The 25,905-nt window shown below is 41.0% G+C and overlaps 1 protein-coding gene across 2 annotated transcripts; it reads left to right on the forward strand.

The window, feature by feature from the left end:
• The first annotated feature begins 578 nt into the window (after positions 1–578).
• On the forward strand, positions 579–24,924 carry hbs1l (HBS1-like translational GTPase). Of its 2 annotated transcripts, XM_079641859.1 has the most exons (18): positions 649–966; positions 1,584–1,649; positions 1,883–2,011; positions 2,212–2,463; positions 13,533–13,641; positions 14,153–14,373; positions 15,255–15,420; positions 16,020–16,137; positions 17,427–17,573; positions 18,023–18,097; positions 18,222–18,339; positions 18,841–18,909; positions 19,014–19,118; positions 21,554–21,644; positions 21,788–21,896; positions 23,232–23,332; positions 23,806–23,950; positions 24,043–24,924. In XM_079641859.1, the coding sequence occupies exons 1-18, from the start codon at positions 924–926 to the stop codon at positions 24,052–24,054; spliced, it is 2,076 nt and encodes a 691-aa protein (XP_079497985.1). In that variant the 5' UTR covers positions 649–923; the 3' UTR covers positions 24,055–24,924. The 2 variants fall into 2 exon arrangements, with proteins under 2 accessions (XP_079497986.1, XP_079497985.1); XM_079641860.1 differs by lacking the exons at positions 13,533–13,641; positions 14,153–14,373; positions 15,255–15,420; ... (9 more) ...; positions 23,806–23,950; positions 24,043–24,924 and adding an exon at positions 3,696–11,961 and having other exon boundaries at positions 579–966.
• The last annotated feature ends 981 nt before the right edge of the window (positions 24,925–25,905 follow it).

The raw sequence follows: 25,905 nt of genomic DNA on the forward strand, positions 1-25,905 counted from the left end.
TATGCATTTCAAGTGTTTCCTCGTCCATTAACCAAGACAGCATTACATTGATGATTTTTGATAAATTCATAGTTAATGTTCCAAACACTGAAGGTAAGGAGGCTGCGGTGGCTTGGTCACCTTCGCAGAATGCCAGATGGGCGCCTGCCAAAGGACATCTTATACAGCGAGCTGAGCGCTGGTTCCAGAGGCAGAGGACGACCATTGCTGCGCTTCAAGGATGTCGTAAAACGTGACATGAAGGCCCTGGACATTGCGACGGATAACTGGGAGGGGCTGGCGGAGGACCGGACGAAGTGGCCCCAGCAGCTGCGCGAAGGTGGTGACAGACTTGACAAAGACTGGATTCGTGGACTTGCTCAAAAACGTGGAGATACTGTATCTCTCTGATTGCACTGTACTATCTCTTGTAGATTTTTCTTGCCAATAGTATACTTTTCTGTCCCTAAATCTAATATCAGTTGACTGCTGATAAAATAAATCTCTACAACAATCAACTGATTGGAATTCCCTTTATATCTGGCATACAATGTGGTGTTTCATGAAGTCTGTTGGGGAGATCCTCACCTCAGGCCGCATTAGAGGGAACTGCAACAGGAAGTTACGTCAGCAGCAAACAAAAACAATTGTCTGAAAGCAAGTTTTTATTTAATTTAATAATTAGGTTGCTAACCATCGAGCCACAGAAAACCAATCTTGGAAATTAAATTCGTTTTTATACGTCAGTTTTAATTTATCTTTTTTTTTTCCGGGTTTCAGAATCAATCTGAGTCTTGTACTTTCACCGAGCAGCACCAGCCGCAGCAGCAGCCCCAGCAGCAGCAGCAATGGCAGTCCGGCAGTGAGACTGTGAGACACATGTCACAACAGTCCGTGAGCCGAAACACATTTACGCTCAAGCCGAGAGAAGAAACTTAAACAAAATGTCTCGGCACAGAAATGTTCGAGGTTATAACTACGATGAAGGTAGATACCCTCAACTAGGTGTTGTTTACCATTTAGGCGTCACGACAAGGCCTCATTCATTAGCCTGCTAAGCTAACATGTACTGTTGTTGATTGTAGCTTTAGCGGCTAATACTAGCTACTTTAGCTGGCAAGATAACATTGCAGTCGTGTCACTTGGCCCCTTTCTCAAGATACATTGCTCTTTAATACTGTTTTCTACGTATATCAAGGTTTTGGCAAAAGGTTACAACGTTAAAACCTGATTTGATGTGCCTATAATTAATCATCTTTATAAAAGTTCAAGTTAGCTGACTTTGCTTCGCTAACAGAATAGCTGTCCAGTGTTTTGAAATAAACGTTACAAGCTTCTGCTACTTTATTGAATATGGTATATTGAAATTGCCTGACTTTATTCATTTATTAAGCCTAATAATATCTAAAACATACAGTGAAGTTGATAGAGATGATTAACTCGTTCCCGATTTACTGTTTGTTATACATTCTGTAAAGTTGCTGACCACGCAGAGTGACAGCTGTAACAATGACTCATTATCTGTACTTCTACTGCATTATATATCTATGCTTGTGTAAACTGAGAAAATGGGAAAACATTTGAACCTTAATTCCTTTTCCTAGACTTAGACGATGATGACGTGTATGGACAGTCTGTGGATGATGACTACTGTATATCACCAGCAACAGGTTAGTATCATTGGAACCAATATTATAGCTCAGCAAGAATATATGTTTGCTAATGGACAAGATTAATCTGTAAGAACATTGTGTCACATGATTTGTAAAATAAAATGACAGTTAAAGATAACAATGAATGAAAATATCTTTCAATAAAGGATTAGTTTAAATTCTGCAGCATTCACCCGGTATCATAAATATTAGTTTGAAAGTGTCCAATAAGGTATTTGTGTTTTATACAGCAAATCAGTTCATCTACTCACGTCAGGAGAGGCAAGCACCAAGGGAGCAGCCGTTAGAAGAGGAAGAATATGAAGATGACGTACCCATGTCCCCTACCGTCACCCTCAACCTAGACCCGCTTGATCAAGGTAATATTATGAATTCCCTGCAACCGTGTGACAGATAATGGAGATTTTCTGACCTTTACATTTGTTCTTGAAAATGTGCTCATTGAAGACATAATGTGTCTGTTAAAAGTTTTATTTTCTAGAACATATTTTTTAATGTAGTAATTATTTTCTGGATTGCTAATGAAATGCCTGTCTAATGTGTGTGTTGTTCTTTATAGCCAAACTGTTTTCCTGTCTGGACCATATGCGGACTGTGTTGGGAGATGCAGTGCAAGACTCAGTCCTGACCCAGGCAGCCATAAGCTGTGGATTTGACCCACAGAAGGCCTTGGATGCAGTCCTCTCTGAAGATGCTAAGACAGCCCCGGTTACCAAAAGCACCAATGAGGAGACAGCTTCAGCTGCAATAGCAAGCCAAGAGAAAACGCCGCTTTCACAAAGAATCAAGAAAGAGGCCGTCGCTGAGAAAGGTACGCTTGGACCAGATCAAATTATGAAAATGTTATGAGTCAGGGATTGTGATCAGTGATCCGCTGTGAATGAGAATGGTTAATTTGAATTTTTTTTCGACTTATTTGTCAAACAAAGCACAAGATCTGATAAAGTTATTATCCGCTACGGAAAAAAGATTCATATATTTCTTATGAAATTAATTTATGTTTACTTTTAATTTTCTTCTCAAGTAGCCACTTATGGCGCATTTCCACTACACGGCCTCGCTCGGTATGGCTAGGCCTCGTTAGGACTGGCTCACTGTATGGCACATTACAGTTTAGAAACTGGGGTAGTATCTATAGTAACGCAGTGTAGGCGGAGCCGTGACGTCATCTTCAATGAGAGCCCCAGAAAAACAACACAGCCGTTAGCTGTTAGCGCTCAGAGCTCAAAGCTCTTCATATCTGTTCAGAAACTAGACAAAAGTTAAACAAGTACAAACCACAGACTGTCTGTGTCATGGCGAATACAGTCGCTGGTTTATTTATATCTGTAGGCCGTTGTTGTGAGTGTGGACGGTCGGAGCATTTACAACGTTAGCAAGGCCAATTTCCATTTAGAAAACACGCATTTTAAAAGGTTTTTCGCCTGCCGTCTTGCCTGCAGGCTTGTCAAAGCATTAATTCATGGTCTTTACTAACCGGTATCAGTATGGTGTTACTTCGGCATCATTTTGAAACGTGTATTACAATTAAATCACTAGTTTAGCATACTCAGCCCGACTCAGCCTGGTTGCTCCTGGCCCTAGAACCACGATTTTATGGGGCCAGAAAAACTGTGAATTAGGACCCGCTAGCCGGTACTAGCCCAGGTGGAAACGGGCCCCGCACGGCTTGGCACGCTTAAAGCAAGCTCCGCGCTGCAGTGAAAACGCGCCATTAAAGATCTAGTTCCCCATTTTTAAGGAATAATAATCAATTACCTCTTTTTCATAATGAATACCAACTGTGTCAATAATTTGTTCGTTTTGAATAGACATCGCTATGCGAAATAAAAACACCCCCAATGTAAGCATTTATCTTGATGTTCATTGTATTGTACTTATAAAAACATGTTTGCAATGACTCATTTTACTGATGCAACTGTTTAACAAAGTGCCTTCTTCTGTTTTTCTCCCTCTTATTTCCGGCATGATTCATCTGACTCCTGTTCTGTTGTCCTCCTTTCTCTTCTCTTCGACAACTCTAATTGGCTTTTGTAAGGTAAGGAGCCCACACAGACATTACATCCGATGCACACAAACCCCAGACTGATTGTCTCAAACAAACGCAACCGCATGCGCAAGCAAGTGCTTTGCGTGACCTCATACCACAATATAAGGCTGACCCTGTACCCTGTAGCAGCTCTGTAAATCTAAATGTTATCAATCAAAACGGGGGTTCAGGTATTGCCAGTCTGGCACAACTTATGTGTGAGCATGAGCAGAAGAGTAAGGCGACAGGAGTAGGTGACGCAGGGCGAGGTTTTGGAATTCCCTCATTAGGTGCTCTCGCCATCGGACATAATTCACCTCCGTCAATTATGTCTAATCAGAAGGGTCTTTCATTGGGAACACTGGCATCTTTAAACATGACTTCAGCATCTCAAGGCCCAGCTCCATCCCTCCTCTCAGTTTCCCTCAGTAGTATGTCGCTAACCAACCCCAAAATAACAACTGCAAGCTCTTCTCTGGCGGCTCCTCCTGGGTTTGGGAGTCTAAGTTCTGTCCTCTTGAGCAATCAGCCCTCAGTGGGAGTTGCGATTGGAGGCAAAGCCAAACCGGCTGATCCTAAGGGAAGCCCATCCTTGGCTGATTTAATCCAGGAATATTCAAACCGCAGCCCGACCCTCAGTAACTCCTTTCCTACTCCCCTGAGCTGCGTAACTTCTGCGACGTGTCAGGGGATGGCTGCATCAGCACAACTATCCCTGTCTGGGCTCGCTTCACAGCACCAAAACAAAAATACGCTCATTCAATCGCAGTCGCAGAGCACTAAAAAAACAGCAAACACTCTCCCCTTTCCTAAACAAACCAACAATACTCCTGCAGGCCTTGTTGCTGGGACTGTGTCATTGTCTCAGCTAGCACTGCAGCATCAAACCAACAGTTCCTTTGCTTCCCCTCAACCCTTCAGCGGTGAATCTCCAGCAAATGCACTGAAACACCCACCTGGCATCTCTGAGCTGCCCTCTTTGACACATTTGACGACTGAACACAAAGGCAAAACCTCAACCACCTCAAATGGGTCACAGTACTCCCTCAGCTCTCTCCTTTCACCAGCAAAACCAGAGAGGGCTGGTGTGTTAGCAGAAAGTACTGCAGAGGGTGGGACCAGGCGTAAGGTCGACCACAAACCATACCACCAAAGCGTCAGGCCACCTAAGATGAAGCATGCTATTGATTTGAGTGCTCTCATGGCCCAGTCGGATGGAGCAAGCTCTCGTCACTTGGACAGCGACCCCCCTTCACCTTCTTCTCCAAATTCTGTTGCCACAGGACTGGATCCTTCAGTTTTTGCCCAACCTTCTGTATTTGCGATCACTTTGTCGATTCCAGGCCGCAGAAAACGGAAGAGGATGATTAATATATCCACGGCAGGAATAAGAGTTCAGAGGACAGGAAGTGGTTACCAGGCCTTCATGTGTGAATCACAGGACAAATCCGAGGAGCCGCACTCGCCACTCTCGCCAATTGTACCATTCAGCTTCGAATCGCCTTCACCTGATGACGTTGTCCGTGCTAATCATCGAAAAGCTTTCACCAGGTAGAGGAGAGGAGGAAATGAAAAGCACTTCAGTCTCCAGGTTGGTGCTAAATTGACTCGTACTGGGATGAGAACTGCTTTTTGGCAGTTCCTCCACCAACGGAACTAAACCCAACGTTTTAACAGTGTCCCATTATTAGTGGTGTGGTTTGAATAAACGTTTGGGACCAACAATACGACGGAACTCGCTGCTGATCACTGCCTCATAGAAACAGTATTACTAAAGAGCCGATGCATTTCCTTTTTTAAAGATTCAAACAAGTCTGACATTGCTTGAAGAACAACAATAGTCTTTTAAGTCAAGCAGGATAAACCACTCCTTGGCATTTTGTTTCTAAAGACTATTAGTATTTTAAAAACTTTTAGACCTCCTGATTGAATGTATTTACATTTTTTTTACTTTTTAAAATTTGAGTCTTATTTTTGTACGCTTATATGGCAGTTGGCTTTTTTTATCAACTTTTTTTGTGGAAAGTAGTTTATTCTTTGCCAGGGAGAATGTGCATCTCTTACTGCACGGCCTCTTGTCTAGTTTTGATCTGCATGAACCCTCAAAAGAGAAAAAGAGGTTCATTTAGTTTGCAGGTGTGCTGCAGCTATTGGAATATGGATCAGTTAACCATTGTTCTGGTTTACTGCTGCTTGTGTTTTAGATCATGGGGTAGACATTTTGGTTTGGAGAACACCTGGAGATTTTCCCATGGGGTTGCGAGAACATGCACGTGCATGCACACACAGCACCACAGATACACACACAGACAAGTGAACACTTTTAATTTTTGACATTGAAGCAATACGTTTACTTTGAAAGGAAGCGTTGTCCTATAAGAGTGCAGTGAATGGAAAATGAATGACTGAACTGCTGAGGTGAAAGAGGTTTTACCTGCTCTTAGAACAAGCTTTTAATATTACGATGTACAAATGAGTTTATTTTACACTGGGTGTGTCATGACACTCTGCCAGAGGATTTGTAAATTTTGAAATAAAGATGACTGATTGTACATGCTCTGAAAGCACCTGTCTCTGGGTGTGTCTCTGGTTGTGCTTGGGTTTGCTTCTGTGTGTCTGAGTGTAAATATGTATCTTTGTTGTATTGAACCTATTTGACACAACCAGTTAAAACAGTGCTCCATTCCCTTTTTGGATCTAAAATGAGTTGAGTATTTATGTTTATACAGTGGTAGGTCTATATTTTAAGATAAACTATTGGCCATACAATATTATGGAGTCGAAACAAGCGCATGCCAATTTTCAAAATTAAATCTAAAAAAAAAAATCTGTACCTTGTATGCATTTTTCTTTAAGGTTGGCCCAGGGTTTCTCGTGGCATGTCTCATTTTTTGTGTGAGTCAAAGGTATTGGTTTGCATGGTGAATCTTGTCCTTTAAGAAAAGCATGGTTAACACCTACGATTAGACAAGGACCGGTTGGTTTATAATAGGGCTGTACCAAATAGTTGGAAGCCTCATTTGTATTCTCAATCTATATTCTAATGCTGTGCAGCTTCCTCTTTTTGCATGATTATTCGTTCTGCGTAATGAACAGGTGACACTTAGGTTATTTGTTTTTGTGCTTTTAGTAGAATGAGATTATATTGGTGACTGCGTAGGTTTGTTTCCAATTAGTCTAACCAAATATCTTTGATAACTCCACACCATTTAAAGTTTAAATTTCAACATTATAAAAGAAGATAGCATTTTTTCATCTAGGAAATATTCTGCTTTAATCCAACAACATGTCTGGCCTACTTGCCGCACACCCCTCTACTAATGGGACAAATAACACAAACATAATAGCTCCAACAAGAAAGGTATTTGATTTACTAAAAAAAGTCTGATTTAATTAGATGAATAACTTCATTTAAAGTGGACCTATTATGCTATATTGGAAAAATATATTGTAGGACCATACCTATACAAAAGATGTCTGTGAAGTTTTTTGCTTAAAATACCAAACAGATCACCCATTGTAGCCATGCCTCATACTGCTCATACCCCTCTTTTGCAGCCCTGTTAGAGAAATGCAGATTTTAGGTCCTTAGCTTGAAAAAAGAAAAAAAAGGAGGCGGAGCTAATGCCTGATCAGAATTCTACCGGAGATAAAGTTAAATTGTGCTGTGATAAAACGTCATCCTGTTCTAAACCACATCAAGGATTATTTCTGAAACAGTATGGAGCTCAAATGCTTTTTCTCTTGCAGGTTTATCACAAGGTGAGTTCCTTTTTTTATTTCCTGCTTTTTAAACACATGTGCTCTCCAGTACAGGTTAGCTCTTAGTGTTAGCGAGGCTTGCTAATGTAAACAAAGACGAGATTACGTCCAAAACACGTCAGGCATTTTTTCTGATAGCAACTTTCTGTGGGTCTGCTGCCGATTTGACGTCAGATCGGCAGCAAATCTGTATCCGCTCGTTGTACGCCTGTTTTTAAAAGATTTGGGTACATATTTATGTATAAAAGACATCAAAAAGTGCATTTTGCATGATAGGTCCCCTTTAAATTAGGTTTTGTTCGAGGGATCTTTTTAGGATGATGACGTAATAAAATATGGCGACAAACATTCAAAGCTTCATTTAAAAACCTCAAAAGAGGCTTCAAATGTGAACAAGCCCCGAGTAGATATTAACAACATTTCTTACCAGCCTTTATATACACAGTCTTGTTAACCCTCAAAACCTCCCGCCTAATCTTCTGACTGTCAGTACACTTTTGGTCAGTATTGTATTTATGAGACAGGAGGAGATGATTAGGGTTGATGTCACTCTTTCATTACTGTTATGTTCTTTTGTCTGTCTCATTGTTGTTTTTAATGTGTAAATGCTCTTTGAGTGAAGGTGCAGATGTGTGTAAACTTTATACTGGTGCTAAAGAGATGAGTGGATTGGACCCTCTGGGTTTCCAAATGTCTCAGTGTGCCTGAGGGAAGTGTTAGATATTACAAAGCAGATGGTGGCAATAATGACAAGTCAAACATTAGACGTCTAACAGGTTTCTGAGTGTATGTGAAGTCCTGGGAGGATTATGATTATTTGAAATAATAATGTCTATTAGAGATGTTGTGTTTCAAGTTTCACGATATGTATCTTCATTGTTCTTAGTTGTGAAAATCTAGAATTGAATAAGTTATTAACAAGTGGCTTTGTCCAGCAACACTTTTGTCCTTTTCTCTCTTAAGGCGAGCCAGTGTGTGGGTTTGAGCAGGAAGCTGCACTCTTGGAGAAAATGTCACCCCAAGCACACACACCGAGCATCTTACGCTCTGTGTCTCACACACCACCTACGTAGGAAAATCTGATCATGTCAAGACTTTTCACAGCTTTGTCAAAGGCTTTGACAGATCAAATCATTGTGTTTCTTTACAGGCTCTGCACCTCTGCAAGGCGTACATGTTGCACGAACATAGCGTGGCTGTGATGTGGTGTCAATACTGGAAAATACCATTTAATTCACAACAAGTGGTCAAAGAAAGTGCGTGCATTTGGATTGACATGCCATCAATAGCACCACTTTGTTGTGGTGTGATGTATGTACAGGAAAAAGAGAGAAATGGCATTCTTTAATGGAAAGAAGCAGCTTTCTTATTACAAAGAAATATAAGAGTTGATTTCTGCAAGGCACATACAATCTTAAGGGGCTTTATAAAGCAGCAATACATTACTTTGAAGAAGGCATGCAAAGTCACTTTACAATCTGGTTCATTTTTCATCTACAAGTTGTGGCTGTGCAGCCGGAATAAAAAAAAAAGTTCTATCTCAGCAAACAATGTATCAATGGAAGTCCAACATTATCGTATTTGAGTCCGTTTTAGATGTTTTTGTGTCCACTTGGGAGCATTGTAGATTATAGAATTCACCTTTTTACTGTTTGCAGTTGCCTTTTTGTAGTTGGAAGTGAAGCTTGTGCTGACTGAAATGAGTCCCTACAATCACCACTGGCTGACTATAATAAGTTACAGTGAGGAGAAATTGAGATTAAGGAACTTTCTTTTGTTGGATTATCACCTTTGCAGCATTATGGCAATTTAGTCATTTGCACACCTAGCAAAGGTAAACTTAAACAATTAATAACACATTTATTTTGTTATTGTTTCCCCCTGTCTTTAATAGCTTGAAACCGAGAAAAACAGTCATTTGGGGATTGGGGATAAGTAAAAGACCAACCAATATTTAACAAATATATTTGACTTTTAGCTTGATGCTGACATATTAAAACAGTAGGGGCAAGATATTCTCCAATGTGCCCTTGAGGGTATCTTGTCTTTATATCAGGGTGGACGATGATTACACGTCTTTCATTAACGTCAGTAATCAACGTCACAGTATAATCATCAATGACTTATAAGATGGTTGATAAAGTTGTTCCAGTTTTCCAGCTTCCAGGTGGCCTTTCTTGAAAGCTCAAGACTTAATGTTTATTATTATCTCTGAGTGTTTTTCTTTTTATACCCCGAAGTGCAGTAATGTCTGTCAACTAAAGCAAGCACTGGACTATATCAGAACGTTTTCAGCAGAGATCTGAAGATGAAGGGATGCGCCACATACTTTAAATTGGTTGACTTTGTTATTCATTTTGACCTTTACACTTAGGTTATTGTGCTGTAAGTCAGACATAAATCCTTCAGTGGTTCTATTTTGAAATCTGTAAGCCGTGGGTGAGAGTTCTCAGTCATGCTGCTGTGACTGAAGCTTCAGTCTTCTAAGTAGATGGTAGTGTGCGAGTCATACTTAAAAGGGGTCATACATTCCTACCCTGAGCGTTTCCCTCCGTTTGCACAGCTCACTTTTTAAAGACATATTGACCCAGATGAAATGCTCTCATGAGTCAAAACGTGCCCCCCCACACTCACTTTTACCCCCCAGGGGATCTATGAAGAGTTGAATTATGTCTTAAAAAATGTATTGTATTTTATAGCCTTTAGCAGCCTCAAGTGGTTGGGAGCATCAAAAAACATATTTTCAGATTTCATTTTGTTTCTATTGTCATGGCCATCAAAGAAGTTCATTACAGGGAAGCTTTGAAAGGTATACCATCTGACTGCATTTATTTTCATCTCTCTTTTTGGTCTCTTATGCTCACTTTAACAACTACCATGCCCTGGGAGCCTGTCAATCACCCAATAACCTGCTCTTGCACTCTTTACATGAGCTATTTTAGTTTTGTGTGTGTGTGTGTGTGTGTGTGTGTGTGTGTGTGTGTGTGTGTGTGTGTGTGTGTGTGTGTGTGTGTGTGTGTGTGTGTGTGTGTGTGTGTGTGTGTGTGTGTGTGTGTGTGTGTGTGTGTGTGTGTGTGTGTGTGTGTGTGTGTGTGTGTGTGTGTGTGTGTGTGTGTGTGTGTGTGTGTGTGTGTGTGTGTGTGTGTATTTGGACGGAGGGGAGGGAGGTTTTGTATTTGCATATCCTGGGCGAACTCCTCTTATCCGGTGCTCAGTTGGGCCCTCAGGCCAAGGTGTACAAATTACTCACACACTCTTTAGTCATCGCAAGGGTCCCGTATTCCAGGTGAATCCTGGATGGGAGGAAACCAACTGTTTACCTGCCAGTCTTAACAGTGTTAAGAGATCCTCATCCAAGCCTCACAACCTGATTGCGCTGTATAGCTGTTCTCAGGCCGCCCTCCTTAAAGCTGCCCCTAGGCCAGCCTAAAAAGAATTGACCAGGCCGGTTGGTTGTTTGCGGAGGTATTACACTATTTGGACAGGTCAGCAATTCTGGTTGTTAAAAAGTTGTTTATCACTAAAGACCTCGAGGGTGCTCCTGTCAGTTTCACCCCAGGTTACAATAAAGAGGTGATTGAATCTTAAAGTAAACGCAACATCCTTTGCAACTTAATGATTATTTATTGGGGATGCTTCGCTTATATGTTTGGGTTTATTTCTAACATGTAAATTAGGTGAGGTGAGTGTTTAGTCATCTTATCCTAATGATCTTAAAGAGTGGTGCAGGGCCCTACACCTCGTCATGGGTTAGCACTTTTCAGGTTCCATCGTCAAGTCAGTCGTCTTTCTAATGAGTTTTTGGTGCCTAAAATAAGGTCTGTGATTAAAACGAGCTTACAAGATATTTCTACGACATTAATTGCATCAGTGAATACCCCACCGGTGAATGTCTGAAGCTTTTACATGTCAAAAAAAAGGCGGTTGCTAACAAGTGGTCAAATAGGACCATGGCCATATAATGCATTTGTGAAGTAGTTGATATCATGACGTTAGCTTTTTACTTCTGGCTATTGTCTTTATGCTTTGACTGTTCGAAAAGTAGAGGTGTGGAGATAATCCTGCTGAAAGAAATGTGTTGGTATCATAAACATGTGAACAGATCTTATTCTATACAATATCCCAAAGTCCATTGAACAACATCCATTGACTCTTTCTCCCATGAGCTTTTGCGATGCCAACTTCTGAGTTGGTTTACAAAGATAGGTAATCACTGCGCCACTCTATTGTGTTAAATGTGATCTAATGAGTTCATTTTATGCACAGCTGATTCTCCATAGAAGTGAATTGCAAGCTGTCTGCTGTTAGTTAGCTACAGGTGGTAGAAACCTCACTGTAGCGAAGGACATGAAAAGGCTCCAGCTGCAGGAAGAAGCAAAATTCCCCAGAGAGAACTTTTTCCATCTCATGTCGCCGCTGACTGTAATGTAATGACAGCGATGGTGCAGATTTGAGTGAAGACTTTGGTTTAAACTTTAGGGAGCATTAAAACTGTTCTTTGTAGAAAAACATGCATCGGTCCTAATTGTGTCGTGTCACTTCTTTTATTGAGAATATCTTTAAAGCTTTGCCTTGGTTGTCCCCCTCTCCAATTTAAAGATGTATCACAGCAGCATGTGAATGTCATTGTTCTGTACACTTTAAAGAACACTCTTCTGGGTGCAGAGAGCTGCCTTAGTTGTGAATCAGCGTTTCAGAATGAAGGGGTTTTTTTCTAACGCAGAGCCAGTCATTTCGAGAAGGATTGGTTAGAGAAAGTCCATTAATAATTCTGTTGATTCACATCTAGTTTCCCCTGAGGGTATTTTTTATGATGAATAAACTGCATGAAGCATACAAGAGCGAATATAAGAATAGTTAGCTTTATTAAGTGCATGCTTAAAACCTGTATAATATAGAACTATATCTTTGCAAACCTGAACGAGTGAAACTTCTCAGCAGTATTTTTCGCACCTTTCTTCCTTGATAAACATCCTATGACTGAAATGTTGCATCAGTGAGGAGAGTGTGGGTGTTTGCCCTGTTTTAACACTACATCAAATGTAAAGGCAAAGCAACAATTCATGACAAACAAGCCTTTTCTTACTTCAAGCGTTCACCCCCAGACCTGCAGTTGCTGAACTTGCTAAATTGACACCTCAAGACTCATTCTGGGAAATGCTCTGTCACCCTGCTCTATTTACGTGGAGACGGGAGGCAACGGCCACTTCTGAAATTAACCCTTTCTGAACCAGGACGTCAGTGCCAAACACATGCACTCAGGCGCTCAGGCTTGGCTGTGCAGCCCAGTCTAAATGAATCAGTAGCAGCGTGATATGACTGGGACCGGTGGCCATTCGGGACTGGGATGACAAAGCAATGACCTCAACACGTCTCCCTGCTGCACAATATGTACGTCAGATAAATGGAGGCTCAAGGTGCAACTGATTGTATCATATCCTAAACCTACAAATATGTACTCTATGCCAGTAAGGGCAAACAGCTATGCCAAGGGAAGTACTCATAAACTATACATTGCAATATGTCTGTCTAAATCAACATATGTTACAGTGTATTTTACAGTATGTGACCTTTTCTGAGGCACGCGTTGTTTCAAAAAAATATGGTGGAAAATCCCCATTAGTCAAACATTATTTTGCTGCTATGGGGATGCATTATCACTTTTATTTATAAATAACTTTATTCCTAGGGCTAGAAAAAGCCACAATATTGAGAATCAGGTTTGATAAATCCTTAATTTGGTGCTTTTACACTGACTAAAAGTGTAACAAACAAGAAAAAGGGACTTGTGAAAGTCTGCTTTTACTTTTTTTTGTTGACCTTTATACAATAATTGTCTTTACTGAGACTCAGATACATTATTTGGAGACTCTAGCGTGAGAGAGCTTTCAGTGTTATCCAGATTATGTGAGATATAATCACCCTGATAGCCAGCCATGTAAACCCTTTATCACACCTTGAAGGTCATTTCTGTTTGCCTTCTTTGAATCAGAAAATATGTTTCTCATGTCAAAGTTACTGGCCACAGTGAGTCATGATTGCCTTTTTTTGTGAGCAAGTGTATCGTTGTATTCCTCTCTTCCTTGTAGCTAAAAGCAGAGACGTGTCCCACGATAAACTGGACTCTGAAATCGTCCCCAAAGTGGCCCGCATGACCGTCTCAGGGAAGAAGCAGACCATGGGCTTCGATGTTCCCAGGTATCTAACACACAGCTGTCCACAGCTTTCTCATTAAACAATGCAGAGCAATTAAGCTTCAAAGGAATGTCTTTTTTTAAACATGTATTTATCGTTTTTTTTACATTTATCACATTACACAAACACAGCTGAACATTCCCCAACATTAGACATATGGCAGATTACAAAATTGTGCTAAAAAAATAAAAAGTTTGCAGTTACTAGAAATCAGTTTAAAGTACAGACCAAGAATATAATTACATTTGCAATTGAACAAATTCAACACAAATACAATACAAGCACATCCACATACAGAGCAGAGTACAGCTTACAATTCTCCCAATAGATTAACCATATCCAACATTTCCTCTCAGTATTTAAGTGAAGTCTTTTCCCTTTAACCTTCCATAGCTTCTGCAATGTCCCCATTTTGAATAATAGTAGTTGTATTTAACATGAAAGCGTTATCATGTAGTCGCGGAGATGAGCTGTGTTTCATTGTGATTCAACTCCTCCACATTCTCCCCTCAAGTGTGAACGGTGTTGTCAGGACCCCCGAACGCACCACAGCAGCCTCGGCCTCCGAGGCCACGCCCAGGCGTCCAGAGACTCCATCTAAAGGCTCAAATGGAGACGAGCTCTCCACAGTTCCCACCCCGGGGCGCTCTGGAAAGGCCCGGCAAACGATCAACATCAAGGAAGAACTGGAGAAGAGGCAGGGCGGCAAACCTCTGTTGAATTTGGTGGTTATAGGTAGGAGGCAAATATATAAAGACACTCGTACTTTAGAAATTTACTTCAGCACGTTAAGGGATCAGACCAATAACAAGGGATACACAATTAGATTCTGCACAAACAAAATGATAGCAAAATTATTCTCACTATTTGTTTAACACCTATTATCTTACATATGTTTGAGTTGATTCAAAATACAAGTACAACTATCATTGTTGTATTATTGGACTTTTTTGATACATTAAACACTAAAGCTAGAGACTAAGGTGGAGTTATTTCTCTAGACATTAAAACAAAATCTATCTTCTTCAAATAGTTTCTTTCAGCATATCTAATTGTCCAGACATTGCAACATATCTGTTGTTAAAGAAAATTGAAAATAAGCTCTCAGTTTTTCCCACCGCATCCCCAAATGTGTGAATCTACTCGACTTGTTCCTCATACAGATTCTGCCATTTTGTACCTAAGTCTAATGTTAGTAGTAGAAAATGAGACGAACTGCGGACCAGTGCAGTTGCTCAGTCATGTTCTCTCATTCTCAGTTCGACCAGAATAAGTGACTCTGTAGTTTCAGAAGTGCAGATGATTCTAGTTTCCCACAGGCTGCGAAACCTCTCGAAATACCACGGCCCTCTCCCTTCCCCCTCTCACCCTCCATCCTTGTTCCCATTTCTGTCAACCTCCCCTTGTGCAATGCAGCTTCTTCCTTCTACCAGCTGTGGCTGCCCTTTGCAATACCTTATCTCCTCTCTTCCTCCACCTGTCTTATCACTCTTATTACACTCTTCCTCTGTCCTCACTCTTCATCCCTCCCTACCTGGTGTCTTCTATCTTACACTGAGCTCTTATTTCTCTTTATCTCTCTCTCTCTAACATGACTACATTATCATTCTGTGCAGGTCACGTGGATGCAGGTAAAAGCACTCTGATGGGCCACTTGCTTTATCTGCTGGGCAACGTCAACAAGCGCACCATGCACAAGTATGAGCAGGAGTCCAAGAAGGCGGGAAAGGCTTCCTTTGCTTATGCTTGGGTCCTGGATGAAACCGGCGAGGAGAGGGACAGGTACATTTAGAGCGTGAAGTTACACACAAACACATCATTATGCACGGAAATGACAATTCCCTGTTGACCCATTGATTACAGCTAGACAGGAACACTTGATGATTACCTCACTGACGTCTCTTCCTGTTGTGTGCTTGGACTGATAAGGAATGATGAGTCAAACAATATGTCCCTCACCCATGAGATAAAACTAATCTTTTGACTCCTTAGTAGATGTCGATGCTTGCCGTCTTTGTTTTTTTAAATAACAGAGTGAAAGGGAAGCATTAAAAGCCAGAAACAGAAAGTGACTTGGGTTGTACTCCCTAATAAGTACCTTCTGAAGCGCATGCTTAATAAAAACAGCATCTGGACGGAAGCCTCGCCCACTGAAAGACATCGCACTCGAACTGAAATTGGCTGAGGGTTTAAATCTACATGACCTTAAAAGGAAGTCCAACTGCTCATCAGTCAATCCACATCCAATCCATTGTTTCATTTATAGAATGAAACCTTACTTTAACTTCTACTAGAAAGTGTGTACACGTGAGAAATGTTTTTTTTTGTGGGTGAAGTGATGGTTGAAAAACAGCCCCCTCATTTATCTGTGTTTGCTCCAGAGGTGTGACGATGGACGTGGGCATGACCAAGTTTGAGACGGACTCAAAGGTGGTGACTCTAATGGATGCGCCCGGACACAAAGACTTCATCCCCAACATGATCACAGGAGCTGCACAGGTATTTCAAATATAAGTGTTCAAGCAGCCTGCACAATGCATGTACCCACACAGGAAATGAGATATCCATCGCTATCAGCATAAGGTGTTGGTACGTTTAGAGGAACAGTCAATGAATCATAGAATTGGCACGGTGTAAGAAACCCAGTGTGTAGTGTGATTAACAACCGAAATAAGTCGGATCTTTTAGCATTTTGATTTTGTTTCCTGATGCCTTGGATGGAAATGAATGTTATAATATCACAAAAACAGACTAAGAGGAGCAGGGAACAGATGATTACAAAAAACTAGAAAGCTATACGTACAGTCCCATACTCTAGTCACTAGAGTATGGGACTGTACGTATAGCTTTCTAGTTTTTGCAGAGAAATGCATTACATACATACATACACTAGTGTATATTACATACATACATACACTAGTGTATGTATGTATGTAATGCATTTCTCTGGTTAAATAAACTTCCCCTAATTAAAGTAGATCCTTTCCCTTTAGATATACCCTCAGCCGGCCACACCCGTCAGCGGGATTTGAAATAACTCGTGCGGTTTTGGGTGTTGGTGTCAAAAGGTTTTTTCTTTGCACCATGGGTGTGCTTGTCTCTCCCTGTTTGAGCCACTAATGTAATTTCTCTTTTAACCATATGACTGTCCTCAGTGCAGACTCATCATGCAGTGACTAAGTGTTTTCTGCTGCAGTATTGTGACCTACTCGGATGTTAAAGATGGTTTCACAGCCTGCAGTTTACCAGTAAAGTGTTTATCAAGCTCACCTGTCCTTCCTGTTGAGCACTTGGTCAAAATGGAAAAAATACATATTTGATATATCGATAATATAATGTAAAAAATAAGAAAAAACTGATTTCATGCATGTTTAATGTTATTGCTTAAATGTTTGAATGCATTATTGTTCTGATGAACTTCAGACTTCACATGGAACATGAACAGTTCATCTTTTGTGGTTTTAAAATATAACTTAATTTTGACAATTGTATCTAACATCCTATTATTGGTATTTATAGTCAGAAAAATGCAATTAATCACAGATAGTTTGATATACATTCTTGTGATATAGCAATTTATTTTACAAAATCAGATGAAGAATGTTTTTAATCCATAGGTTAAGGGGTCTGATTTTTTTTCTTCTTCCATTTAAGCAGTATTATTTGTCCGGCTATAGACTACAGGAAGAACTTTTTAGTTTTCCCGACATCAGCTGTTTATGTACCTATGAGTGTGGTTTGGAAACAGAGGGACGCAGTTCTTATTTCCCCCTCCCATCTCTCTCCAGGCCGACGTGGCGGTGCTCGTGGTGGACGCCAGCCGGGGGGAGTTCGAGGCGGGCTTCGAGGCAGGGGGGCAGACCAGAGAACATGCCCTGTTGGTGCGCTCGCTCGGCGTCACTCAGCTCGCTGTCGCTGTCAACAAGATGGACCAGGTCAGACCCGGCTGCACTCAACTGACACACAGTGGGGAAGCATGTGTGGTTGACTGTTTAACACTCTGTAATACATGGATATATAGAGATGTTCTTGCGGGTGAAAGTTTGTAAAAAATGAAAGCAATGGGCTTCACAAACCCCCCTTAAACAGTCAAAAACAGGCAAGCAGCAGAATGTCTTATATTACATCATAAGGGCAAAAAGCTGATTCATAGTTTACCATTCACAGATGTTGCTCTGAAAAAGATTAATAAACCTGTTTCTAAAGACTTGCCACCTTACGATGTCAGTAGAAAAGAAGGCCTAAGGGAACCATGTGTGTGTGTTTGATTGCATTTGTGTCTTTTTGTTTACTATAACCACGAGCATTTCTCTCCGCAATGTGTGACAAAGGGGAAGCTTTCTGTGTGTATTTACTTATTTCTTTATGTGTATATTCAAATCAGGTAAACTGGCAACAACAGCGTTTCCAAGACATTACTTCCAAACTTGGACATTTTCTCAAGCAGGCAGGATTCAAAGTGAGTTGGAACCAAATCACCCAATCCTACATCTCAGGACAACAAACAACTCTGTATCGATATATGAACTAATTCCTTGTATTTCCTAGCTTTTGTTTGATCAAGTGTTAACGTGTTTTTCCAGGACTCTGATGTTTACTACATCCCCAGCAGCGGCCTGTCAGGAGAGAACCTCACCACCAGGAGTTCAGTGCCAGAGCTCACATCCTGGTACTCTGGCCCCAGCCTGATGCAGCAGATTGGTAATGCAAGCTGCCTAAAGCATTCACCGACCTTTTGACACTTGTTGAAAATGTTAAAAAGATATATACTAGCACAAGCTGTAATTCAGCCCTGTTTTCATCATCTGTCTCTTTCAAATATATGATCAAAAAACACCCTAAAGAGATTTAAGATGTTTCTAAGAATGTTATGGTGCTTTAAATCCAGACAGGCTGACTTGAAGCTGAACACAGCCATGTTGTTTTTTACAAATGTTGGGGTGGAATTTGACTTGAAACTGACTCGGCAGCACTGATCGACTTGTTGATGAAAATTATGAAAGCTTCTTCAGAGTTTTGTGAATGGGTCAGCGCTGTGACTAACGGCCAATCAGGCGCCTAAAGCACATTTCGTCCAGTAACAATGAAAAGGATTCACCACCACTGGTTACAAGGCTTCTGGTAATATTATGTAAACTTTCTCCATCTCATTGATTTCTTCCTCTTTTTTTTGTCCTCTGTTGTTTTCCATCTCTGCTGAAGACGCCTTCAAAGCCCCTCTGCGATCTGTAGAAAAACCGTTCCGGCTGTGCGTTTCCGATGTGTTCAAAGGTAAAGTCACTGACGCATACTTGCAGTTTATGGGAATGTGTGCATGGTCCTTTTGCCTTTCTCTTTCTCTAAATTAAAGCTGATGGTGCATTTTCTCTTCCCAGACCAGGGTTCAGGCTTCTGTGTCACCGGGAAGATCGAGGCCGGTTACATTCAGACCGGAGAAAGAATACTGGCTATGCCCCCCAATGAAACCTGCACGGTCAAAGGTGTGTATTCAATAAATCCATATGAGCGTGATGACTCACTTTGGTAGTTCACGTTTCACTTTCATGCAACCCTACAGAATTGTCTTCATATATGGCAATGAGAAAAGGGCACACAAACATTTTGAACACCATGTCGAAAAACATATTAGTCATGAGGGCAAGTAGCAGTTGCAATGAACTGCTAAGATGCTGGCAAGGATGCGTCTACACTGGTGTTAAAACTAATCTTTTTTCTAATTGTTTGAGCACACAAGGTATTGTTTTAGGTTTGGACTGTGTTCAAAATGTCAGAACTGTTTAGTATTGAGCTGAGTTTTTCACTTTTGTCTGTTTAAAAACATTTCCATATTGGCCCAGTTTTGGTAGGGAATGATTCTGAAATGTCTCTTCACCCCAAAATACACTACAAATTATATTTGTAATAAAGAAAAACAACCAGCACAGGGCACATCTTCCCACATCTACTGTCAATGAATCTCCTTTGCTTTGCTGTGTACATTGTGTTTATAAAAAACTTTTCAAAATGTGTTGAGAATATTTTCATATTGTTTATTTCCAATGTAGTAAAAGTTGTTTTAACCGCCTTCATCACAGGTCAGTATTGTAGGCTAATTTTAATTTCCCAGAACATTTGACTAATGCCTGTTCAGCCAGTTTGCTTAAAGAGCATCTTGCAGGTTTTTATTTTTTCTACATTTATGCTTAAACTTGCTTGAAAATTACAATTAAAAAAAGTGAATGCAGAATTTGATATGTTTTACGAGACATAAGGGCAGGAATTCAGAGGGAAAGGAGCAATTTTAAGCTCTGCTCTTAAAAACGGCTTTTTTTTAAGGTCATACGTCAAACGCGTCATATTACATCACACAGGGGACACATCTCCGCTCTCTGACCGCGGGTATAGTTAGTAGTTGCGTTGAGTAGAGCGGTTGGGTTTTAGTGAGCTGGTATTTTTCGGTAGTTTTACATTGTATTTCACCATTTGTAATCATGGTGCAGTCTTGTGTTTGTGCAGGTTGCACAAATAGCAGCCTGTCAGGACATCGAGTCCACAGTAAAAAGGACCGGAGCTAGCGTTGGTTCCTGGGTGCGTTGTGCACCCAGGAACCCCCCCCCCCCCCCCTCGCTGCTCTCTCTCTCCCCTCCGGTACACGGCACCGTAAGACTAGTGTGGAGTTGCATTAGGTAACGCTGTGGTGGCTGTACTGCTCCAGTTGTCTCCTTTGTGTGTGTTTGTTTCCCCCTGTCTGTGTTGTTTGTGTGTGCGTAGTGGCTGTCACTCCTGGCTCCCGGCTCAACCTCCACTCACCTGCTGCAATCAGCTGTGCACCCTCCCTGACTACACACCTGCTTTCCATCAAGCCATTTACAACGGCATATCAACGGAGGCTCCACAACCTTTCTCCGCCAGATCGTCAAGTATCAGCCGTATCTCGCGTCACACAGCGGTACACAGCACCGTAGGGTGGAGTTGCATTAGGTAACGCGAGATACGGCTGATACTTGCGCATTAGTTTCTGTTATGGATCAGTATCAACAGTCCTGCCAGTAACGTTACTCTATTATCAATACTACTTTAGTTATAGCCTGATATATGATAGCTAACTTTACAATGTTGCGATGTGACGTTAGCTAACATTATGTAGCTAACGCCGGTCACTCACCAAGATAGCTGCCCTGTTCTCCACTGGTTCTCCTCACACCACAGCTCAATTTCTCTCCGATGGCCGTTATTTCTTCTAATCCTTGGCTGCTCCTGGTCTCTTGGACGCCTAGCAGGCTCATAATTATAAGGTTGTGGTCCGTCATATGCATTCAAATATTCATGTTCAACTTCTTCTGTGTCGAAACTAGCATTGGGATCCATGTTTATTAATACGTTACACCGGCCGCTCTCCCCCTTGTGTCCCCCGTGTTACGTCACACGCGGGAGGTCACGTGCCGAGGCTTTTTTATGCGGAAGTGAAGATTTCTTACAAAAACAACACCAGATGTCACTGTAGTGTATATTTCTGTATATCTTTTTGAAAATCTAGTGTATTCATCATTTTCCTACACATTTATTCACTGGGGTCTTTAACCTGGAAGTTGCTCTTTAAAATCAAACCAGTTTAAAATCTACATACACTGGACTGGACCTACCTGTGTCACTCTAAATGTAGTCAACATCTAACAGCAAAAGCAAAATAGAATACACATGCACGTAAATGCATTGCAATTAGTCACAACTTTTGAATACACTTAGAATGCAGTCTTATATGCTATAAGGCACTCTCTCAGGCAGAACACGTTTTTGAGCAAATAAGACATCTGCTACAAACTCACCATCTGAGTGCGCCTTTTTGTGACTCTGAATGTTGTTGTCTGAGTGAATGGTGACACACGCTGCCATCCTGTGGCTGCTGGGGGGCTTACACTCTGTGTTTTTGCTGCAGGTATCACTCTTCACGATGAGCCTCTAGACTGGGCTGCAGCAGGAGACCATGTCAGCCTGACGGTCACCGGCATGGACATCATCAAGATCAAGTAAAAAAATATCTCCAGTGTGTATTTCATATAAGCTTAAGGGTCTGATTTGGACGCAACATATTTACTAGTGATGTCTGTTATGTATATGTCTGGTCTGCACACATGTTGCTGCATATTTAGTGATAACTGCTTCTTTCCAGTGTGGGCTATGTGTTCTGTGATCCCAAGGAGCCTGTGCGAGTGTGTACTCGGTTCAGAGCCCGGATCCTTCTCTTCAATATCGAGGTCCCCATTACACAAGGCTTCCCAGTGAGTGCAAGCAAACACAGTCATAAACCAACAGTTTTTTTGTAAGCATCTATATTGGATGCTGTGTCTGTTTCATTCTATGTGCAGTAGGGATGTGCATCTCTATCACTGAGTGCGATGCGCATCTCGATACGTTGCCAACGATACGATACATTAACAATACATTTGAAGCACCGAGCGATGAGATACGATACAATACCATTCACCCCTATTGCGATACAGTTCGATACGATTTGATTCAACATTATGCGATTCGGGGCGATAAGATGAGATTCAACACGATGCAAAAATAATGATACAATTCAATATGGTACGACAGAGGATTTAGTTTTATTCCTTTTATGCAGCAAGTCATAAATCAACAAAAAAGTGCTTCACATATTTGGTTCTCTCTGCTAGTACTGCGCATCCCATCATGCTGTTTCTTTTTTACCTTAAAAAAAACAAACACTTGGACCTTTCACAAACAGGCCTTTTCACAAGTGTAGTGTTCTCTGTCTCCAGAGTACAGTAAGGATGCGTTACCCATGATTAAAAATGTGCAAATAACAACTGCCATAGTGCAATGCCCATACAGCTGCCAGCCTGATGTGCTTAACACTCATTCATAGGCTAACTCACCAGTGAGCAGAAAGCAGTGGTTTCTATATGAACAATAAAGAATACAAATAACCTTTCACAAACAGCTCTATCATAACTGCCTACAGTAAGGAAGACATTTCAACTGTTATTGGCAGTTACAGGCTGCTGTAAACTAAACACCTCTCTCTCTGACAGAACACCTCACTCAGTGATTTCACTCAAATGTCAAACTTTCAGGTTTCTCTTTTCAGCCCATGTCTCCTCTTCAAGTGCGTCGCTAATTTCCTCGTACTACTTGTGTACTTTAAAGCGGCTCGGCATCGTTTACAATTTGCTTGCGATTTGTGAAGTTTTCCGTCTTTCTCGAAAAATCCGAAGTGTTGCCAAACGTTTGATGTGTTTCTCTTTCTCCTCGACTTCCATGTGTGTTGATAACTGAGACTCTCGGCCTCCGTAGTGCGAAGCAAAGATCAAAGATCGTCTCTACTGAGTGCTGACAGGATGAGGGGATTTTATATAAATGAATCGTTTCTTTTACGATGCAAAGACGCTACAATCGATGAATCGCGAGTTCAACCCAACTGTAGCCGATGTGCACTCTTTCAACCGGTGCACTCTTTCAACCGGTGCACTCTTTCAACCGGTGCACTCTTTCAACCGGTGCACTCGCATCTTGAACGTTTATGCGAATCGGTGAATCTTAACATCCCTAATGTGCATGTGTTTTAATCTTGTGTGTGTGTGTGTGTGTAGGTATTGCTGCATTACCAAACAGTGAGTGAGCCAGCCACCATTAGGAAACTGATAAGTGTTCTACACAAAAGCAGCGGCGACGTCATCAAGAAGAAACCAAAGTGAGTGTGGATTTGATCACATTTAATATTATGCGAGGTGGACCCTGAAGGTGTTATCTTTGTATTAATGACCTCCTCGCTGCACTTTATCCCACTTATTACACGGTTATACTAAATAAACCAATGACTTGACTCGCAACATTGATTATAAATTATTTTATTGATTTCAAAATGATGGTATAGCTTCCGCTTAAAAAAAGAATAGTCAGTTCTGCTGCGTACCAACAGCTAAAACTCCAAGTTGACCAATCAGAATCAAGTATTCAACTAAGCCGTGTTATATAAAAGCATAGTACACAGTAGTTCTAATGTGTGCTGCAATAGCCACCTTGTACAACTTTCAAATGTCCCCAAGAAGGGCATCGTGTTCCCTTCTAAATATATGCTTGATAAAACAACATCATTTGTAATAATTCTTAGAAATTGGACAAAATCCAGGTTATCCTCACTTCCTGTTTGTGTTTGCTGTGCAGGTGTTTGAGTAAAGGTATGAATGCCATCGTGGAGATCCAGACGCAGAGGCCGGTGGCATTAGAGCTGTACAAAGACTACAAGGAACTCGGCCGCTTCATGCTCAGATATGTCGGCTCCACCATAGCTGCAGGGGTCGTCACTGAGGTAAAATGGGAATGACCGAAGGACAAAAAGAATATACAGATGTGTGCTGTTGTTTTTATTTACGAGCGTGAATTTTCTTTTTTCCACGGCAGATCAAAGAATAAGGAGCGTTTCCATGGATACAGAGCCGGTCTGAACTTGCTCTCCAGGCTGCCTGCAGCCAGAGACAAAGTGCAATTCCTCCACAGATGTCCCTCAGGGACTCAGCGTCATTTTCATCCATCCACCTCTCCATCCAGCTGCTCTGCCTGACTGCTCCAAACAACAACAAACTGCATGGATATGCAGCAAGATGATCCAGCCTCCTGCGTCAAACCGGCGCATTACCCAGCCACCCCATAACTTCAGATTTATTTTCGTCTGACTTAGTTTTTTAGTAAAATCAGGCCAAATTAAGAAAATAATCCGACTTTGAAAGACACTTTTACCAACAGGAGATTTCCACAGTTATTTATGTCACTGTACTTTCCTCTAAGCAATCTTTTTTTGACTGAGAAAGCATGAATCCTGTTGGAACAACTATTGAAACATTTATTTCTGCTGTAACAGATGTCCAGATTTCTCCTTCATGTAAAGGTTAAGATGAGGATATACACCCCAGGTCTTTTGCATAATAAGTCCCTCCTGAGATTTTTAATTTAGACAGAGATGAACAAATGAAATTAAGTTATTAGATATTATTTTTACCATAGTATGTTGACATCTAACCAAGCGAGAATAGTTTGTGAGCAACAAAGGGAAACTCAAATCTTCACCACTGGACAAAGACACACATGTCTAATTTAAGTTAACAAAATAGTTGAAATGCTTCCACTGTAAAGCACCAACATGCTTTTTGAAGTACTCATCTGTGTTTTGTTTTTTCTTTCAAAGACTTGGTTAAATGAAGAAGAGCAGCTGTGTTTCTGTTTACTCCATGTGTTGTTGAAGGTGTTCTGAAGGAGGACGATGCCAAATGAACATGACGTCAGTAATCTGTGGTTTGTGTTTTGATTTCAGTGTTCACTTTATATTCAATTGAAAAAAAAAAGGTGCGAGGATTCTTGATAATTTAAAAAGACATACGCTAAGTAAGACATGAAAATGTAGAGGTGATAGTTTCCTGACGGGTTTGACAGTGACACGGCTGGGGTTGTTACCGCTGGAGTGGAAAGCACCAAAAAAAAAAAAAGAATTCACATCGAAGGGAAAATAGGTCAGAGATTTAGAAAAATGCCCACAATGCTTCTCCAGTTTCCAGTGGTGGACTCTGAAGTGACAAGCATGTGTAACCGCGGCTTACAAAGTTCCACTTCACAGAAAATGACTTGAAAGACAAGGACAATTAAAGTCAAAACGGTGTGAGAACTTTAAGAATTTTATGGCAAAGAATCCTAAGTTCCCAGGCTCCTGACATATACTGTAGTCGGTATACTAAGACATCAAGAGTGCAATAAGAATATTGAAAGGGACATAGTGCATGTAAAGTTCAGGAATAAGTAAACTATACTCATATAAACCATAATGAGATTACAGGGTGGAAAGTTATTACACAACAGTCACAAAATGTGGGTCGAAGGTGTTGTTAGGTTGTGCCTCTGATTTAAAGTGTATATAGTCCTTGTATGCATGCACAGGAAAGAATGTGTGCATTGAAGATACACTGAATGAATGGAAATATAGTGTAATTGTATGCTTTTGGGATTTTTTTAAATGTCTTTGAATTGCATAATTTGGAAGGTTTTGTGCGCAGACTGTCTTTTAGGTGATACTCAGGTATCTCTGTTAAATGTGACGCATCCCGCTAAATAATTTTCATTAAATCTAATATGGCTGATTATATACTATGACTCCCTGCAGCTGAAGTCGCTGGCTCAGTCACAAACACTGCAAAGCTATATAACTTGGCCGGGGCAAAAGTCTCAAAAATACATGACTTATTTCAGTATCCAGAAACAAAAAACAACAGCGCAAAT

This window comes from Notothenia rossii, assembly GCF_949606895.1.
Source record: "Notothenia rossii genome assembly, chromosome: 8".
In the NCBI taxonomy this organism is placed as follows: domain Eukaryota; kingdom Metazoa; phylum Chordata; class Actinopteri; order Perciformes; family Nototheniidae; genus Notothenia; species Notothenia rossii.

Excerpts from the sequence above, each read along its gene's own strand:
- hbs1l (XM_079641859.1), top strand. The coding sequence starts at position 924 with ATGTCTCGGCACAGAAATGTTCGAGGTTATAACTACGATGAAG. Across the intron at positions 19,119-21,553 it reads TGAAACCTGCACGGTCAAAG|GTATCACTCTTCACGATGAG; the intron begins GTGTGTATTCAA and ends TTTTTGCTGCAG. Across the intron at positions 21,645-21,787 it reads ATGGACATCATCAAGATCAA|TGTGGGCTATGTGTTCTGTG; the intron begins GTAAAAAAATAT and ends GCTTCTTTCCAG.